This window comes from Balaenoptera physalus (assembly GCF_965194825.1).
Source record: "Balaenoptera physalus genome assembly, chromosome: 11".
NCBI classification, from domain to species: Eukaryota; Metazoa; Chordata; class Mammalia; order Artiodactyla; family Balaenopteridae; genus Balaenoptera; species Balaenoptera physalus.
Genome location: NC_138896.1, coordinates 94,459,590 through 94,480,802, shown reverse-complemented (window position 1 = coordinate 94,480,802; position 21,213 = coordinate 94,459,590). Strand labels below are relative to the sequence as shown.

Here is a 21,213-nt window from a genome sequence, read left to right as displayed (position 1 = left end):
AACACAGTTATTTTGCACATAATTATAGGCGCAGTTCTTACTGACAACCCAGAATGTGTTACTCCCTGTAGGGCTGCCTTCAGGGAAAGCTGAGAATGTGCTCTCTCTGTATGACAGTGCCCAGATGAGGAGTGCCAGGAGAGAAAGAAGGCCCAGTATTGCTAGACCTACGATTTTTTTTAAAGGTGAAATTTGACTTTATCCCAAATACATTTGGATTTTTAAATGAGGCCAAACCAGAGTTTCCAAATATATATGATGGGTCACATCATACACGTTTCACATAATTAAAGAATCTCAGATTTACAAAACCCTGAAAAGACAATCTAGCTCAGGTTCTATCTGAAAAACAAACGTGGCTTCCTAAGTAAAGCTCAAATTCTGAGATAAAGAGACAGAACTGTGGAGTGTGTTCAGGCAGCCAACAGGTGACTGATTGAAATCCTAACATTCTATCCTAACCTTAGAAGAATTAGACTAAAGTAAGAATTCCATGCTGGTTATGTGTTAAGTAAATTTGTGGTTCACATAAATGATGTATCACAGATGTGGGGTTGTTTTGCAAAGAGATCCACTCCATGGAATGGTAAAACTTGTGAAAATGCTGATGTTTTGAAACCCTCTTGAAACCCCTCTTGAAAGTAACTTTAAGCACAGAAAACTTCCTTAGAGATCTGGGCAATATACAGCCTACCAAAAGCTCAACTTTTTTTTTTTTTAATGACTCTGGTGACTGTTCAAACAAGTCATTAAAATCCAGAAATGGGGCTTTGCTTCAGCACTCAGAAATTATACAAGAGATTACTAATAAAGTGCTGTTGCTTATAAATGTGCCATTCATATGTGGCTTTAGGGAAACAGCTCCTGCGTAGTACCTGTGTTTTCAGTACTCTGAGGGAGTGGCTGAATTGTAAGTGACCAAGATCCTGCAAATTGCCCAAACAGAAATAGCCACCTAATAACAGTGAATGCCTTGACTGTAAGAACACAGTGGGGGTATTTCTAAGAGTCAGAGATGCAGTTACTCAGTTAGCTTCTGTAAGTTCATATTTTCATGTAATGGACTATTTTGTAGTTGGACATACATATTCCAGTTGGAGATAGGATACTTGCTTATACAGTTGTCCTGACAATGGCCAGATTCTTTCTTTGATCAGCAATAACATTTTGTAAGTTAAAACCATTTGCAATGAAGCATAAACACACCCATTTCCTTTCAAATGTTAATTTACCAAGTTATCCAATATATACAATATGATGGGGATGCTTAGGGGGGTTGAAATGTTTGTTAAATATAGTCACTATCTTATAAAAGTTTAAAGACTGGGGATGGAGGAGTTGTGAGTGAAAAACAAGTAAACGTAGTATATAGTAGGCTAGGGAAATTGTGATGAATGAAATACACAAAAATTGTTCTAAGAATTCAGAATGGGGAAAGATTACTACTAAATGGTTATATGGAGGAAGGATTAATGAAATAATTTAGTGGAGTTTCTTTAGACTTCCTACATGACTGTAGCTTCTCATACCTACCACCAAAAGGTTCTCCAGAATGGTGGTACCAAAAATATAGAGAGATGTAACTCATCCTCACCAGCCCTCAGGATTATTATTTATAATCCATGTCAGTATTAATGAAAGCAATAACATTCAAATGAGTACCATTTTTTATTCAGTGTTTAATATTCACTGAGAATAAGGTGACTTGGTAGATGCAAAGTGTCTAGAGTAGGGCCTGATGGTCAGTGTTTATTTTTTCTTTGTTGACATTTGAGACTGTGCATGTGTTTATGAAGTATTTATGACAAGGGATTTTGCTCCATATTATACAGAACTGAGGAACACTGTTTTTTGGAATAAAATATGTTTCCTTCATTGCCAGGCTAGGAGTAGTGCACAATATTGTTTGTTCTCTCCAAGCCTACGGAGGATGTAGCTGTTAAACAGATTTGGAGAAGGCTCTCTTGTCATCACTACATCTTGCAACCACCATTTTGAATGTGGTTGGGTCTTTTCCTTCATTGCCAAGGTTGGTATCATTCTTAAGTGAAGGAAACGAAAGAAATACCTTGCAATCATTACAATTCCACTCCCCCCCCCCAGATAATAATCTAGGACACTGGGGACAAGAAAGGATGCTTCTAGACCATGGATTATCAAATTGGGGGTAGAAAATGGAATAGAATAGAAGAGAATAGAAAAAATGTTATGATTCAGTATGCGGTGAGAATTAGTATTATTTCAAGGAACTTTTTAATCAGTTGTGTGTGTGTGTATACACATGCACACTGTGTCTACAATAAATCATGATGAAAAATAAATCTTAATTGTGGATCAAATGAAAAATAATTTGAAAAATTATTTAACTGTTTAAGTTTCTGCAACTCTGAGAAACTTTCCCCTACCAACACCCATAGTTCCAAATACAGTTTTGGGAGTGGTTGTCCTTTGTCCTGCTTTCTTTGATCTCCATACCTACCCTACAACCCAGCTTAATTCCCCTCAGTGGTCTAGAAATATAAAAGCAGGATCCTTGTTTGGGGAAAGAAGTGGGAAGAGAGATCTAGATGGTATTTCATATACTTAGACATTTACAAACACAGTGCTGGCTTCTGCTTATGGAGGTGCAGGCAGGAAAAGAGTATGCTCTTTTTTGCTTTATGAGATTACAGCTGCAAAAATGCTACAAAATGCAATCACCAGTTCTCATTACTTCTTAATGGCTTCTCCATTACAACCATAGGAATTCTTTATTGTATAATTATTTTTTCATAGAAAACAATAGCCTTCAACTAGAGTTTGATATGAAACATTCTTTCTAAAATACACGAAGAAAGTCATGCTTGGGCCCCAGAAAGCCTTGACCCAATCTCTTTGGTAAAGAATAGAAACCACAAATATAACCAGCTCTATTAAATTCTTTGAGAGAAGTATACTAAAGAAATGTTTTTGAAAGAGTTGATTAATGAAGTGTTTTCAATTCAGTATGATTGGGGAGAACCTTATGAATTTGCACACTTCAGAGATATTCAGTAAAAGTTGGTATAATAGAAAGTGGAGTTATAAGTGTTTTTTTTCTTTTCAAATAAATGAGTTATGGATTGTGTATTCCTGGGTGTATTGTACACATGGCACACTGCATCTAACAATAGCACTGTAACATTTTTTTATCATGTGGAGTTGCTATTAAGCCATCTAGCAAGAAAGGTATAATTATGGACTGGGTATTATGGAAAGATGTCAGGGAGATTCAAAAGCACTAGAACTCACATTCATAAAAAGACAATAACATGTATTTAAATAAAGAAAGAGTATTATGAAAACATTTTAATCTACTAAGACTTCAACCCATCTCCTCTAAGTTTGTTTTCTCCCCAGTACATTATTTCCTGCAATATGACTGTAAATTGGTTAAACGTATCACTGAAATGTAAAGATATTTCACAAATCAGAAATATAGCCATTGGATTAAAAGCATCAAGATAAAATATTAGCTACCCTCAGAAGTATTCCCAAATTCTCTTATTTTACTCAACTGTATTACATATTGAATATTCATCCATCCAGTGAAACAGAGGACAACTTTCATCAAAATCTGTGATTGGTTTACTAAAGTGCTAAAGTCCAGATATTTAACCTTAAACATGACTATTAGGTAAGTAAACGTGTATGGGTATGAGTCTTATTGTGTTTTTTGTAGGCAGGTTGCAGTGAGAGGAAAAATACAATTCTTGGTTTAAAAAAATTGTCATGTGTTGAAAAGGATCTGCCACTTTAGGGAGGAGCATTCATTTATGTGAACATTTATTTCTAGTACTTGTAAAGCTTAAACAGCCACTTTCAGCTCTAATTCCGTAACTATTGAATACTGCTTCTCATGCAGTTTCTCCATTTCTGTTTATGGACAAAGCATGAAGTAACGATTGAGCAAATCAAGTAGTAAACTATTAACTTAGCAATTTAAAGAATTTTAGCACTTTCTAATGCCCTCTGTCACGCTGTCACACTCCAGCATTTTTCCTTTTAACCTAATTGCTTCATAACATTTCCACGTGTGGGAAATGGATGAATTAGTTATTCCTCATGTTTTATTGTCCTTTCTCATCTGAAGTATGCTATATTGTCTTTTCCCTGTTTTTTTTTTTTTTAATTTTTTTTTTTAGCATGTGAGTTAGAGTAGATTGAGCTGCAGGTGACAACGAGTCAGAGGTTTATTTTTCCAACACGTGATGTTTAGAGTTAACGTGGTTCATGTTGGTTCAAGAACTCAAAGATGTGAGGACCCTTTCCTAGAAGCCTCTAGCAGATTTTCCTTTACCTCTTGTTATGGGTTGAAATGTATCCCCTCAATATTTGTGTGTTGAAGCCCTAATCCTCAGGCACTCGGAATGTGACCTCATTTGGACACAGGGTCATTGCAGATGTAATTAGTGAAGATTAGATCATCAGGGTGGACCCAAATCCATTATGCATGTATCCTTATTAAGGGGGGAAATTTGGATATAGAGACACACAGAGAGGGAAGATGAGGTGAAGAGACCCAGGGAGAAGCCAGGGAGACAAGCCTGGAACAGAGCCTCACCTCAGAGCCCTCGGGAGACATCAACCATGCCCACACCTTGATTGGAGAATTCTAGCCTCCAAACTGTGAGACAAATTAAGTTCTGTTGCTTAAACAACCCAGTTTGTGGTACTCTGTTATGGCAGACCTAGCAAACTAATATACCCCTTTTTGGCTGTTACTGGTCTCATAACCCAAATCTCCCCTGTCTACCCTGCTTTCCAGTCAAAAACTACAAAGAGTCCTGGAAAGGTAACATACCTGGTTCTTTCAGCATCTCTGATGAAAAGGCAAGTTCTGAAGGCAAGGAAAACAATTAGGGAAGAACTGCTGTGTAGACAACCGACAGTATCTGCCACAGCTAGTTTTGCACATGGTGTGCGTGTCTGGCCTTCAAATATTTGTTAAAGAAATGAATTATCTTAAGATTGAATTCTTCAGCCTCCCCTGACATTGGAAGTATATAAATGGAATTTTATTTTAGTCATCCCTTGCTTTTTTTTTTTTTTAAGCATTTTCTAGCTGTAGACCGCCGATGCCAAAATCAAAGGTGATGTCCCACTGCTACAGAGTGTTTCCATCTTAAATTTTCTTTCCTGTGGAATAGTAAGGCCTGGAATTTAGATCTCATCTCACTGGCAGCATATTATTTTACTTTCTCTGACCTGGGCTAGAGATCCTTCTGTTTGGGTCAGATATCTCTTTTAACTACATTGAATATTCCTTTCTAGATCCACCTTCTTTTACGTTCTGCCTTAAACAGCACTACCAACCCTAGCTCTCTTTTTGGATTTACCCTCTTCATTTCCTCCTTTTTTGTGTCATGTAGCTATGATGTAAGTCAGCAAGGGAAAATGGGGTATGCTTTCCTTTTCTGTAGGAATTTCAGAGATAACACTGTAGTATTTTAGGACTTTTATTTCTTTTAGTAAAAGTAATGCAACTGCCTGCAATCCTTTGTTCCTCTCTGTCATTCTTCATAGAAATTGTATGGAGTATGACCATTAGAATTGATTGGCCACAGCTTGATCTTTTAGTGACATTACCTTAGGAGCTCATAAAGCTTGTACTTACATTCAAAGGGAGTTATTACTAGTAGCCTCTGGGTGTTTGGAGGGGAAAAAAAAACACCTCAGGATTGGATTTTTGGAATTATTAGTCCTGTTCGGAGGTGTTATATGCCGTTTATTTTAGGTTGTAAACTTAAAATGGAGCTTGGGAGCCAGGCCAGCATATCAAAAAAATGCCCCCGTCACAAAAAGTAAAGTTTAGCATCAATCTAAATGTTACATTGAATCCATTTAGTTAGGCATGAGGCCCCCTTCTGTTTTCAGCCAAGCTGCTTTTTGCTGGTTATGAATATCTGTATGAATAGTCAAGGTTTTGTCCTTTGGAGGATCAAAATTAGCTTTGAAGAAACTGTTGGATAATTTCCTTTAGGTTAGCAAAGACTTCAGAATCTTTTCCTTTTAAGCTTATATTGCTGGCAGGAGACTAGAACATTATAACCCGGCATCTCTCATCACCGATATTATTCTGGGGAAACAAGATTGAGTGGCCTCTGTGTGTTTTCTGAGTATGAAGTGTGGACCAACCTGTCATGTTTGATTTTTTTTCTTTATAAATTTATTTATTTATTTTTGGCTGCATTGGGTCTTCATTGCTGCGCACAGTCTTTCTCTAGTTGCGGCGAGCAGGGGCCACTCTTCGTTGCGGTGCGCGGGCTTCTCATTGCAGTAGCTTCTCTTGTTGCGGAGCACGGGCTCTAGGCGCGCGGGCTTCAGTAGTTGTGGCTCACGGGCTCTAGGGTGCAGGCTCAGTAGTTGTGGCACACGGGCTTAGTTGCTCCGCGGCATGTGGGATCTTCCCGGACCAGGGCTCGAACCCGTGTCCCCTGAATTGGCAGGTGGATTCTTAACCACTGTGCCACCAGGGAAATTCCTGATTATTAATTTGTACTTAAATTTTAGGAGGTGTTGGAGACTCTTGAATGGCTGCTGATGGTCTGAAAAGCCTTTAGGAGCCTTAAATTTCAGAAATGGAGGGTATGTGCCTCACGGGCTGTTAACTCCATTGTCATCAGGAAATACTGAAGTTGAAAAAGCAAACTGATGGTTAATTTTCACCTTTGAGCATATTTAGAACAGTGTGGTTTAATGGAAACGGAAAACAAACCAAGACTGTGACCACTGGGGTGTGATCCCAGGTCTCTCACTGAAACACTGTGTTACCTTGGTTGGTTATTTAACCTCTCTGGGTTTCATTTCTTCTGGGGAGGCCAAACAACTACCAGGTGAGAAAATAAGCTCTGGAATTAAAATCTTAGCTTTATCAGTTACCAGCTGTAAATTAATATCTGCCTTATATTGAGTTATTGAGAGAATTTCTTCATTCATCTTAATTGTGTATTCAGCAGATATTGAATATCTGCCATGTTCTAGGAGTTGGGGAGGCAGCAATGAATTAGATACAGATAAATAACAAACACTCATATAAACGTGTATACTGTTTACAGGTAGTGAGAGACAGTGAGATGTGCTGATACGTGGTGGAAGTGAGGGGTGAGTAATGACTTAGAGGGGGGGAGCAGTCTCATTTAAGCTGAGAAGATGACAGTTATGCTGAGTTCTGAATGACAAAAGGAAACCAGAGCACAGAAGAAGAAGGAAGGTCAACCCAAAGCTCAGCATGTCTGAGAGGCGAAGACAAGGATGGCGGCACAGCTGGACCTCAGAAAGTAGGGGATGGGTCAAAGGCAGCCTGGGAATAGGGAGATGAGGCTGACAAATGGCTGAGTACAGTGCCTGGCACATAAATGTTAGTAAATTAGCTATTATCATCCCTCTTTCAAAAGGGTCTCAGAAAAAAATGTTTCTAAGTATTTAATACCATCATCTAAAATGTATAACAGTCTCTAGAGAAGAATTAGAACATCATTTGGGAATTTGACTTTTATTGGATGATGATGGATGTTTGGGTTTTGATTGTGGTCACTTGTAGGAAATTTTAAAAAAACCTCTCTTTGTCTTTTGCATTGAAATCACCCGCTTCTTATCTAGACCCAGTTTTCCTTCTGTTGGTTTCCTTCCCCAACTTACCTGCTAGTTTCAAATGTATGTCATTATGTTAAAATATTATTGCTTTCAAGCCCTGTGTACATCAGTTCGTCAGGACAGTGATGCTATACCATCTCCTAAATGAATAAAATATATGTCACTGAAAATAAATCAGAAGCCATTGCACTAGAAAAAATGCTATGAAAAATCCACCGTCTTTGCAAATATTTACAAACAGACATTGTAACAGACAGAAGTATGTTCAAATTAATAAAACACTGTCATTTTTGTATTTATTTTTATGCAGTAAACTGTTTGAAGGGAAAAAATTCAAGAAAATGACAGCATTGGTTCTTTTTTGATTAGGGACTATTTGATTAGTAGCTGTTTCAAAATCCCTTTCTTCTGGAGGTTGTCCTTTTCCGCAAAGGAAAAGTGAGATTTTCTTTTTCCTTGTGACGTTTTCCCCTTATGTGTAAATAAAAACCAGGGACTTGTGGCATTGACATATATGCACTACCAAATGTAAAATAGATAGCTAGTGAGAAGCAGCTGCATAGCACAGGGAGATCAGCTCGGTGCTTTGTGTCCACCTAGAGGGGTGGGATAGGGAAGGTGGGAGGGAGACGTAAGAGGGACGGGATATGGGGATATATGTATATGTATAGCTGATTTCATTTTGTTAAACAGCAGAAAGTAACAACATTGTAAAGCAAAAAAACAAAAACGAAAACAAAAACCAGGGACTTCCGAGGATAGCCCACTGCTTTCTTAAATCATGGTGGGCAGTAGTCAGGGTTAACTGTATGGTGATGTTGCAGTGGAAGGCTGCCCAGAGTTAGCCAAACTTTGAAGTTTGAGTGCACAGTCCACAGACTGCCCTCATTTATATCATCAGTTGCGAATTCTGAGTTTGGTTAGTCACGAGAAGAACTGACAGGAGTCACTGAAAGCTGTTATACTCATGATTATGGTTTATTACCGGGAAAAGATACATATTAAAATCAGCCAAAGGAAGAGAAGCATAGGGCAGACTCTAGAAGAGTCCTGAATGCTAAGCTTTTGTTGTCCCCAGGATGTGTTACTATCCTGGTGTTGATGTGTGACAGCACACGAGGAGTATTGGCAACCAGAAAGCTCGTCAGACCTCAGCATCCAAAGTTTTTACTGGGGCTTCATTCTGCAGTCATGGTTGATTGATTGCATATGGGGTTGAGGGCAGTTTCCAAGTCACCTCATCCCATGTGGCCAAATCTCCTACTGTCAGTCATGTGGTTGGTCTTTCTAGTGTGGTCAGCCCCCATCCAGGACTATCAGGTGTGGCCATTCCCACCCTCAGACCCAGGGTGGCCAGTCCTCACACTAAACAAAGGCATTGCTATCAGGTAAGACATAGATTACCTCCCAAAGGCCAGATTAATGGCAAGGCCAAATTCACTGGGCAGAAGTCCAGAGGTTATCACTACAAGAACTGGAAGCAGATTATCTCCAGTGTACATTCTGAAAAGCTGTGTGTACTTGTTCGCTTCACTTAACCACTCTTAAATTCCACACTTCTCTTCTGTGCACTGGGAATAATTACGGTACTTACCTCACAGAGCGTGGCGGAGATTAAAGAAAAGATGTGGGCACATGGGGTTCACGTGGTGGCTTTGCTGCTTTTTCTTCATTTCAATGATTATTTTCAGTATTATGTTACTTTATTATTCCGGTTATTATGGGAAACATTTTTATTAATGTTGTAATGTTATTACTTAGTTAAGTAGCCAAAATGGTTTCTGGGCTTTTGGGGGTTACTTTCCGTCTCATTTTCTTTGTCGTCTGTTCATGGGTTGTCTTTGTCTCTTAGTCTGATTATTCATTCTCTGCAACTTTACTGAGCATTTCAAGATAGGCGAGAAAAGAGCTTTTTTTTTTTCCCCCCCTGTGAATATGTTTGTTTTCAGAAAGGCTCTGGTAATGATTATACAATTGCAGTAGCATAAGCATTTGGTGATGGCATTATCTCATTCCTTTTGAAATTCATAGTACAAAGACACAGGTTTTTAATTTTGTGTGTGTGTGTATGTGGAAAGTCTCAGAATGTTCAAGTTCTCTTAACCAACGTAGAAACACTTTTTAAAGGACACTTGTTCAGTGCTGTATCCTTCTTTTCAATTTGCTAGTAGTAAAATGGAAATCCCACCAAATATTGAGTGTTTTGAGGTCAGAGTGCAAAATAACATTGTCAGCATTTAGATTTGCAGGCATGGTAGGGTTTTATGAGAAAGACAATAGTCAGGGATTCAAGTGATTTTCAATACAGCTTAAGTTTTGTAAAGAGGCTTATGACAGAAAGGCGTCCTAGACTAGGTAATTTACCAACGATAATTTAGGAAGAGTTTATGTTACAAAAAGTAATTAGTACAGCCTTATTTATTCTTTTAAGTAATCTTATGAATATGGCAGTGGTTTTGATAGTAATTTTCATTCTCTTAGAAGTGTTACTAGGCTGTTAAAGATGGCTTAAGTGATGCTTACAAACAAAGCAGTGCCTACAGGGCATCTTTGTGGATGAGGGAAGAAGCAAAGCCTGCTTTTTCTTTCCTTTTTTTTTTTTGAAGAGCAGACACTAGTTGCTTGCTTTTCTTCTTTAATTGTAGAGTGCAGCTTGTACAGTAGCTTTTACTTATTACGATTATTTTTCCCACCCATGTAGGTGAGCTGCTCTTACAAGGCCCAGTGTTTATCAAAGAACCCAGCAACAGCATTTTTCCTGTTGGTTCAGAGGATAAAAAAATAACTTTAAATTGTGAAGCACGAGGCAACCCTTCACCTCATTACAGGTACAGTGGAATGTTTGAAAATCCAAATTAAGAAAAAACGATGTAGCAATTGTGAACTTTTTTTTGCTTCCGTATATTTATGCTATCAGTAAGAAATAATACACGAAGCTATAGTTGTCTGCTATATTCAGCAGAGTTCATACATAAACATTTGGCTCCATATTGTGTATATTTGATAGATTATCACTTTACAGTAAGATTTCTTGATTAAAGAGAAACATGGTAGAGTCTCTTAAATAAACAGTGTTTTTTCATTGATTTGTGGTAAAACAATGTATAGATTTGGATTTACATGTAGTCCTTGGGAACACATCCATTGTGGGGATGAAATTCAGTGTGTTGTAAAGGTATGTAGCAATCATAGTTTGAGAAAAAGGTAACAGCATCTATCCTTCCTTTGCTATTTTACTTAGTATATGTTAGAAAGTTCATTAAGTATAGAAGAAGAAAATGCATTCCTACTGAAGTCATTTTAATTATTCTTGAAGAGAAAATAAATTTATTATATTTTTTTCATGTGAAAGTGTGTATCTCAGATTATATAAATAATAACTTGTTCGCTGAACACTTCCAAACAACACAGAAAGGTATAAGGAAAAAAGAAAAAAAAAGTGAACTCCCATCACCTTAAGATAAAAATATTAACATTTGGGAGATGATGGTGGATTATTTGGATGGGATGGATATTTACTTTATTAAATAATACAAGATTAACGATTTTTACGTTTAGGGGTGATGGGGGGCCCACTTTAATGAAGAGATGAATTATTTATAAATAGCATATGCTGCTTTCATATAAATGGTTACGAGAAAATGCTTGAGGCACCTTGAAAACAACATGCTCTTGAGTACCGTGAGCATTTGTCTCAAACACTCTGTTTACAGTATTAGCTCGCTTGGCAAAACCTTTTCTATAACCTGCACAACAAGCAGACTTCAGCCTTTATTAATGAAATTCTAAATGTTTCGAGTAGATCTTCTATTGTTTGCTTAACCCATGTGGATAACAGAAACGAACAGTCATTGTTAAACTGGGTCAGCATGAGGCTAGAAGGTAGACCTTTGTATTTTTGCATCTGGAAGTAATCAAGGTCAGTTTCTTTCAACAGTAAGCAACAGCATATTTATTGAGCACCTGTTGTGTGTTTTCAACAAAATAAATGTAAAGATTCCAGGTTACTGGTTAGAACTGACAGAGGTGATGGAAAGTTTTCTGTCTGCCTCTTCCTTAACCTATAGAAGTAAGAAAAGTATAACATGATTTTATTTTTTTTGGCCGCACTGTGCGGCCTGTGGGATCTTATTTCCCTGACCAGGGATTGAACCTGCGCCCCCTGCATTGGAAGCGTGCAGTCTTAACCACTGGACCACCAGGGAAGTCCCTAACATGATTAAAAAAACAAGAAGCTGTGTTTTATGAGCCAGTCCAATTAACCAGACATAGCACGTACAAAAGCTGAAAATATTTTCTTCTTTTGGGGGAAGATGAACAGATCCACTTAACAAGACATTATCCTGGAAACATTTATTCCTGGCATTTTTGTAGGACATTCTAACACTTCCTAAATGTATCTGTTTGTTTGTCCCTGAAATGGAAGATTATCCTTTTAGACACGACTGTGAATATTATAAAGAATCCATGTAAATGACTCATGTGTGGGCTGGGTTTTTTTGTTGTTGTTGTCAGTAAAGTTATTTCCTAGCATTTATCTTGTGAATAATTTGGTGATAAATGTGTTCAGCTGCAAAATTGTCAAGATACAAGATATAGTCATACAGCAGTTTATTTCTAAATGAATAGATTAATTATGTTTGTAAAGTTTAACCAAACAGCAAGAAGACCTGAGCTTAGAAATCCAGAAACAGCCTTTTGTTGTAATTATTTCTTTATATATCAGGTATTTATTTTAATTCCAGATTAATACATTTAAAGTGATACCAGGTATATTTACACGATGCCATTGTGTAAACATAATGTATTTGTTTAAACATACTGATAACATGTATAAAATGTTGAAAAAATTCTGCCTTTTGCACTGTACTTTTTATGATTTGTTGTATGTCCTGAGATATTATATGTTGAAATTCTAAAAAAATCTGTATCTGAGATTAGGAGATGTGTGACTGAAATTGACTTATCGGTTTTAAGTCTGATAAATGAAGAAATTTTACATGCTAGTTATTGTTTTAAAATATTTGGTTTATAGGAAAATAGAGCAGACACTTTCATTATAGCTTGAAAGATTTTCTAAAGCTAAGAATTCTAACCAGTGTTCATCCACGTCTCTACAAATGACCCAATTTCGTTCCTTTTTATGGCTGAGTAATATTCCATTGTACATATGTACCACATCTTCTTTATCCATTCAATCTAGAGACTGTCATACAGAGTGAAGTAAGTCAGAAAGAGAAAAACAAATATCGTATATTAACGCATATAGGTGGAACCTAGAAAAATGGTACAGATGAACTGGTTTGCAGGGCAGAAACTGAGACACAGATGTAGAGAACAAATGTATGGACACCAAGGGGGGAAAGCGGCAGGGGGGAGGGGTGGTGGTGGTGGGATGAATTGGGAGATTGGGATTGACATATATACATTAATATATTTAAAATGGATAACTAACAAGACGCTGTATAAAAAAATAAATAAAATTCAAAAACAAACAAAAAAAGAATTCTAACCAGTATAAAATTTCACTTTATAGTCATTAGAAATTGAGACCTTGGGGGCTTCCCTGGTGGCACAGTGGTTACGAATCTGCCTGCCAATGCGGGGGACATGGGTTTGAGCCCTGGTCCAGGAAGATCCCACATGCAGCAGAGCAACTGAGCCCGTGCACTACAACTACTGAGCCTGCACTCTAGAGCCCGTGAGCCACAACTACTGAGCCTGCGTGCCGCAACTACTGAAGCCTGCACGCCTAGAGCCTGTGCTCCTCAGCAAGAGAAGCCACCGCAATGAGAAACCCGCGCACCGCGACGAAGAATGGCCCCAGCTCACCGCAACTAGAGAAAGCCGGCATGCAGCAACGAAGACCCAACGCAGGCAAAAATAAATAAATTAATTAATTTAAAAAAAAAAAAAAAGAAATTGAGACATTGAAAAAGCACTAGGGAACCTCTTTTCATTGTGAAAATATTAGGCTTTCCTATAATAAGCAGCAACTCCCTGTTATCCATGGTATCTGTATAAGTAATAGGTTGTGCTAATGGAATAAATGGGAATATAGACTGATGTGGGTTGTAATCATGACCATGTCTACCTAGATAACACCTTCATTTATGGCCTGATTTTTTCCCTAGCTTTTTTTTTAAAATTTATTTATTTATTTTTGGCTGCGTTGGGTCCTCGTTTCTGTGCGAGGGCTTTCTCCAGTTGCCGCGAGCGGGGGCCACTCTTCATCGCAGTGCGCGGGCCTCTCATCCAGTTGCCGCGAGCGGGGGCCACTCTTCATCGCAGTGCGCGGGCCTCTCACTGTCGCGGCCTCTCCCGTTGCGGAGCACAGGCTCCAGACGCGCAGGCTCAGTAGTTGTGGCTCACGTGCTTAGTTGCTCCGCGGCATGTGGGATACTCCCAGACAGGGCTCGAACCCCTGTCCCCTGCATTGGCAGGCAGATTCTTAACCACTGCACCACCAGGGAAGCCCCTTTCCCTAGCTTTTGACTTTAGTAGTCAACCAGGTAATATTCTGCATTATTCTTTAATTGTTCCAGAAGAAAATATGCTTGCTTGTTCTTATTTTTTGCTATCCTTTAAAAATTACGGATAAATAGTGTAAATAGGTAATGACTTTGAGGACATAAATAAATAACATGGGTTTTTTTTTTTTCTTTTTTCTTTTTTTTTTACATAAAGTCAGAGAAAGGAAACCTTTTTGTAAGTATTTATAAATCTAAGCACATAGATAGAGAGAGAGAGAGGGAGGGAGGGAAAAGAAAGATATCAAGGAGGAAAATTAACGGTTCGTGTGAAGCTGTAAATTAAAAGCAGTCCAAACACATTTCCCAAGTTTCAGAATAAAGTCTATGAGTCTTATAAAAAAATGTCCTTTGAAAACCCAGAGCTTGTCTTGTAGACTGAGGCAAACTTCTCTGATGAGAAATCTTGTCTTTGTTATTATCCCACTGGGTAAAAAGAACTCTTAATTGGCCATATTAGAAATCCAAAAGTTCAGAAATTCTCAAGAGAAATTACTTGTTTTAGGGTTTAATTGAGAATTTTATTCTTTCTTTTGCATCTTCCCGCCTGAGCCCCAAAGCCTGTATTTAAAGGTTAATTAGTATTCAGTCTCATTGTAATTGCTTATGTTGCTGAAAGAGGTTACCCTGAGGAAGTATTAATAACTTTTTTAAATGGGAAGGATTTTCTCCAACTTTTCAAAGGGTTAAAAATGCCCATCATTTGCTAAGATGAAAGATCCCAAATAGGAGGCTCCCTGGTCACTTCTACTGATGCCATTCAGCATTAAAAGGGACCGCATATTTGGGTTAGACTGGAGTATAGTATTCAAATGCCAATGGGGACCAGGTAAGTAACAAAACTAAAAGAGGTGGCCCTGCCTTAGGAACATATGGACATACTGAATAATGACTGGAGACCGTCCCACATTCAGCCGCAGGTCCATCCACTGTTCACGACTGCTCCTTAACACTAGCCGGTTGTTACCATCCAGGAGTCCTGGTCCAATATTACAAAACCTTTTCAAGAGATGTTTAAAATTGAGAAATTTTCTTTTTTGAATCTACGTCTAATGTTGACTGTTTTTCTTTTTAAATATAATTTAGGCCAAAGAAGATAAGCCTTAAAAGTGAATGTGTCCCATGTGGCCTTTGTGTTCACAAAGTTTAGTCGGGCTGGAGACTTACAGGCTGTGCTGTCCAATATGGTAGCCAGTAGCCAAGTGTGGCCATGTACGTTTAAATCCGTTAAACTAGGAATTCAGTTCCTCAGTCACAGCAGCCTGATTTCAAGTGGTCAGTAGTCACATGTAGCTAATTGCTGCTGTATTGGACAACACAGATGAAATTTCTGGTGCTTGCAGAAAGTTCTATCAGACAGCACTGCTCTGCTCTGACCCTTGGATCCACAACTCTTTTCTATAAATGCTCTTCTGTTTTTCTCTCATCACAAGGAAGCAACCAGAACATCATTCTCTTCCAGCTTTATATAACAAGTAAATAGTTTTAATAAAGTACAGTGTGAGGAATCTTGGATATACACATTTTAAGGACTATATAACATTGCAAAATGCAGATCTCTTCGGCCACAGTTTCTCCCTTTTAAGTAGAGTTCCCTACATCCTGCACATGTTTAATTTACTGAAAGTCCACTAAATGCATTCAGTATAAGAACGAAGAAAAAATAATGGACTAATTTCTGCTCACCATTTATCCAAGGAGTAAATGTAAGGCGTTTACTCGTTATCTAAACACACATCCGTGTGGAGACACACCACATAATACTATACATCGTACCACGTACAGTGTATAGGATAGAGCATGTATAGCATATGTATTATGTATAATATATGATATATTCTATTTAATAAAATATGAAATATATTTCAAATATATTTTTGATTATATGCAGTTTGTCCCTTATGTATATCTTGTTGCCATGTAAGATCTGATGTCACTGTTATTTTACTTTTGTGCTCCAAGGCAAGTAAGAATTATTGTTCCTCCAAATTCCCTTGGCCCTAAGGAAATGTAATTTGTTCTGCTAGATTACTAGGCCCAATTCTCTGAGCCTAACCTCAAGCTCAACTCCTTTTAGCATCCTGACTTCTCTAGCTGATGAGCTCTGGTCCCCACACACAGAGTCAGCTATTAAGAGCAATGAAATGTTTACAAGGTTGGAATGATTGCAAACCATAAAGAAGAAAGAATTTCTATGGTGCCTGAGGCAAGCAGAGGTAGACAGTGTCTCTTACAGGGCATTTGAAACTAGGCTGTGTTACTGTCTCTCCCATGAAGCCTTCTCGATATCCTCAGAGCTGGGTTCCATGCTTCAGCCATGTACTGCGCATTGCACCTAGGCCTTCCTGGATTATAAAACTTACCAAAATGAAGTGGGTTTGCCTGGTCGGATGTAACTCCCTTTAAGGTGAAGACAGTGTGTTCTTCATCCTTACATTCAGAATGCTTAGCAAACAGTGAAAGCTAAATTGGTGGCATGAAAAAAGAAATGGAATGAAGTTAACAGGGAGGAAACAAAGAGAGGCAGTTTGGGGTTAGATCATATTTCGGGAGTCAAGAGTGTCATGAAGGATCACAGGATCAGAAGTGGTCTGTTGTTTATTGTGTAGGATATTCTTAAATTTGGATTGAGTCCTCCTTTTTGGCTCTATTTTAAGACAGATTGCCCTTGAGGTGACAAAGATGACTGCTTAGGTCTACTTATATGCTCCACAGAATATTAACTGGAAAAAGAGGGCATCTTTCCTATTAGAGTCATCAAAAGCTCTGAATGGCATCAGAAAAACATGAAATAAAAACATAGCTAATACTGTCAGCAGTCAGAACCCAGGAGAAATGTGGAGGTTAGATTTTAGATATTAAAGATGGCAGTTAAAAAATTAACATCTTTTTGTTGCTGGTCTTATGTTTTGGTAGTGAGGCAAGGGGGAAGGAAAACATATACTGATCAAACACAAGTTAAATCAGTTGGGTCACAGTTGTATTCTTAACTAATCACTAAGGCCTGAGATATGGAATGTGCTCATTGGGCACGCCTGGGTCCTGGGAGGAGTGGTCTCTTCAAAGGACAAGGAGAAAGATGCTCCCAGAAGAAGCTGAAATGGATGCAGGGAAGGTAGAAATAGCAGCCGTCTTCTATAATTCTCCTCAAGAATAATTGAAAGACAATCAGTGATGAATTTGAACGAGGCTTTACCTATGTAAACTGAACAGTTGTTTTTAATCACAGTGTAGCTTTAATCTCTGTTTGCCTCCTTTTTTTATTATATATGTTTAAAATTTATCAATGAGTGACAAATGGGAATCTGTGTCATAAAACACATTTTAAAAAGTTGATTTTTAAAAACACAGCATCACAATTTAACTCATTTGTATCTTCAGCAATTATTGCTGAAGCCTAACTAGTTATTTTTGGATAAAGTATTGAATATGCAAATTCAGACATTCATTCTTTCAAGGACTGCAATTATTCTCATCACTTCAGTAAACATATTAACAAACATTGCATTTGAACACAAATTCATTTGCTTATTAACTTGAAAGCTGCATCTAAAACCACAAATTGCTTCTGTGACTAAATTCCTAATTTTCCTGTCAAACCTCAAATAAAGTATTGCCTGTTGATTTAACAAGTATTTAATGTGAGCATATTTTCCAAACCCAGCCCCAGACCCCTAAAGATTTTAGTAAATTATTTTGTCCTTTTTGCTTGGTTTTATATCAAAGTCTAACACGTGATATTTGTTTTTCTTTGGAATATTGTTTATGTTTCCATTTTCCCGACCAGACTTTGTAAGATGGGTGTAGATATCTTGAAGGACAATATTAATACAATCAACCATGAGCTGAATTACATCCTGGGATTATTTTGAAACTACCTGATGTCACCCAATTTATTGTCACTCAGTTTTGTTAGTTTCAATTTCAAAGGGTGACTTGTTACAAAGTTCTCGTGGAAGACCCAGTTTAGGACTTGGTGCCTTAAATTATACTGACAACAAGATACATCTATGTTTATCTTCATTATTTTCATTCCATACTAGTGTGGTTTTGTGTAAAAGCTTGCCATATACAATAATAGCTAGTATGGTAAATAAATAATAACTAGTATGGTAAATGAAAATAATTATGCATTCATCCCCTGTCTTTGAGATGTTTGTTGGTAATATGGATGGCCACAGTTAGGGACGACTGTATGGATGGAGGCTAGTGATGGCTAGGTTAGAGGGTAAACTAAGATTGCCCCGATAAGGGAACTTCTGTGAGCACCTACCACGCATAACCTATTATGTCCGATGGTGGGAATTCAGCAGTGATTGACAGTCATCCTCCAATGGAGCTTATATGGTTTGAAAAGCACCTCTCAACACTGAGAATCTAGGCTTTTTATACTGATTTAACTCACTGTTATGTAAATTTGTGTTTGCACACAAACATACACACACACAGTCTTGCACATAGTTTGTTCTTTGTGTTGGAAGGCAGCGATTCATGTGCTCTCAATTACTGATGTTTTAGTTATTTCCTGGAAGTCACCATTATAGTTTTCATCGTTTAAAAGTAATAACTACCAGTTGAAATATCTCTCATGTCACATACCTTATGTTTTATTTTCAAGATTCAAAAACTGTTAACCTGAGGGCCTGTACAATGTTTTAAAGAAATTGCATGTGAGATTTTTAGGGGAAAAAGTGCCATAGCCTTCACAGTTCTATTGTGGCAGGCTTGGCCCGGTTTTTCGTGCTCACTTTACCTCCCTAGCCTCTCTCCAATGAGGTCGATACCAGCTTCCTGTTGTGTAGAGGATGTAACTGAGGCTTAGACGTGGACTGATCCAATCCACGCTGCCTCAGGTCAGCGATCAGAGGAAGTGGCCCAGGACTTCTTCCAGACCCCCAACCTCAAGTTATTGGCCTAGAAACAAATTCACATATAAGCTCCACACCAAGCAGTTAAGGGGGATGAGAGCTCATTGCCTGAGAATCAGAGTTGTGAAATATGAATAATAAACCATTTCTCACTTGTGGATTCTAAAAACAAATCCTAATTCATGTAGGATGAACGTTTGAACACTGAAGGCAGACAGTGAACTTACAAGATCATTCAAGAGTGTTACAAGATGATGATTATGCAAAGGTGCTTAATCTTGTGACATTTGCCACTGAGCTAAAGCTACAATGTTAGTTTGATTCTAGAGCACAGTGTAAATGTTATATGATTGAAATGCTGTTGTACGTAGCCCCAAGAGACCCAGAGCTGTCTTCTTTTACTCCAGATCACTGCATTAAGCCTTTTGGAATGGAATTGGGGTATGCAAATGTTACTTTTATGAAGTTTTAAACAATTTCCATATTTCAAAAAGATTTCATTCTGAGATTTTACAGTCCTCAGGAACTTCAAAATTCCTTCATAAGGTAGACATCTGTAACTTCTACAAAGGATTGTGAATGTGCAAAACTAAAAGACAGTGTCTACCTCAGAAAGCTTCCCAAATTCATGACCTGAATGTACCACTTACCTGTCACAGTTTTACCACTATGCATGATGTTCATGAACTCTGAACAGCTGGATTACAATTTACTGCAAAGAAATTAAGTCTAATTTGTAGATTTATTGGACACATTCTTTGTGGAAGGAGTATATATGTGTGCCTTCAGTTTTCATGAATATTTCTTATACAGAAGATCATATTGGAAATATTCAGAAATCAGGCCCAAATATGAATATTTTGTGTTAGGAACTTAAGTACATTCTTTCCTCAGGATAAAATAATATTTGGATGCCCAGGCCCAGAGATTGCTTACACGTTGCAGAGTTTAAACCAAGACAACCCTTTTGAATTCACATATTTTCACCAAGAGGAAAAACAACCATTGTTTAATAAGATATTGAGAAATTTTATATCACCTGGGGATGAGTTCCATTTAATGATGAATAGTGTTAAGAAGGAGAGAAATAATTATATTGCTTTGTTAAAAGAAAATTAACCTTCTTCAGAGTATCTCAAGTATATCTTTGCTCTAAGAGTTTGCTAAAACAAATGCACATATACTTTCGGTCTAGCAGAAACATACGTAAAAGAGAGTAGCTTTTACCTCTTCACATAGTGAAATAATATAGAGATTTTGTCTATATGACAAAGGCTGAGCTAAAAGAAGTAAGAAACACTTATGCATAATAGAAGAAATGTTTTCCGTTTTGGATCTTCAGTCAAAACTTTGAGGTGATCGCTTTTAGATCTCAGACACATATTGAAGTAAGGTATTTTCCCACGTACTTTATGATCTCTAAATCTTTCCAGCTATTAAATAGGCAAGAAGAAGTGCTTCTCCATATTTTTATTTATCTTTACAATTTTCCACATAGCCATTGTACCTTTATTATTCATCAGCTAAACACGAAAACAGAATTCTCAAATGAAGCCGTCAGACATGCTTCATCAGGCCGTAAACATTCTAGAGTCTGGAGCTGAAATCCTTTTTCCTTGGTACAAACTGTTCTTTGTAGGTAACAAAGTCACAAGCACCCTTTGTCATGAGAGTTTTCCATTCAGAAAGTATGTGAAATTAACTATATTTTTCCTGCTTTGCACTTAGAGGAGTTCTCCCCTCCCTCCTCCCCCGCAAGTGTTAAGTCATTTAGTAACTGGCAAACCGTTTGCAGCTTAAAAATTCAACCCACCCACTTGTGATTTACTGTCAGATTTATTCTTTGAAGGTCAAGCCCAGCATGTGTTTCGTCCCATGTTTCCCTGACTTCTCAGGCAGGTACCAATGCAGACAAACCCTATGTGGAAGATACAGCCCGTTCCACATGAGAGGAGATGACCAAAAGCATTGAATCAAGCAGGTTACGCATAACCCACGTCTACTCTATGAGGATGGCAGAAAAGAAAAACAAAGCAGACAGATGGGTTTGCAGCCTTTGATGGAACTTCCTCCCTTGTCAACAGTGGTGCCGGCCCATTTGTTGGCTGGCTGCCCTGAGCCACCGGCTTTACGTACATTGTCTACATAAATGGATAGAGCAACCCTATGGGAAAGATGACATTCTCTTTATTTTACATGTT

At 37.8% G+C, this 21,213-nt stretch overlaps 1 protein-coding gene across 1 annotated transcript in view; it reads left to right on the top strand.

The window, feature by feature from the left end:
* The window catches only part of CNTN3 (contactin 3), a 325,704-nt gene that overhangs the window by 105,409 nt on the left and 199,082 nt on the right, over window positions 1–21,213 (top strand). The window contains exon 3 of the mRNA XM_082412129.1: window positions 10,316–10,442. Coding sequence (XP_082268255.1) covers window positions 10,316–10,442 — 127 coding nt within the window. The remainder of the gene's footprint in view (window positions 1–10,315; window positions 10,443–21,213) is intronic.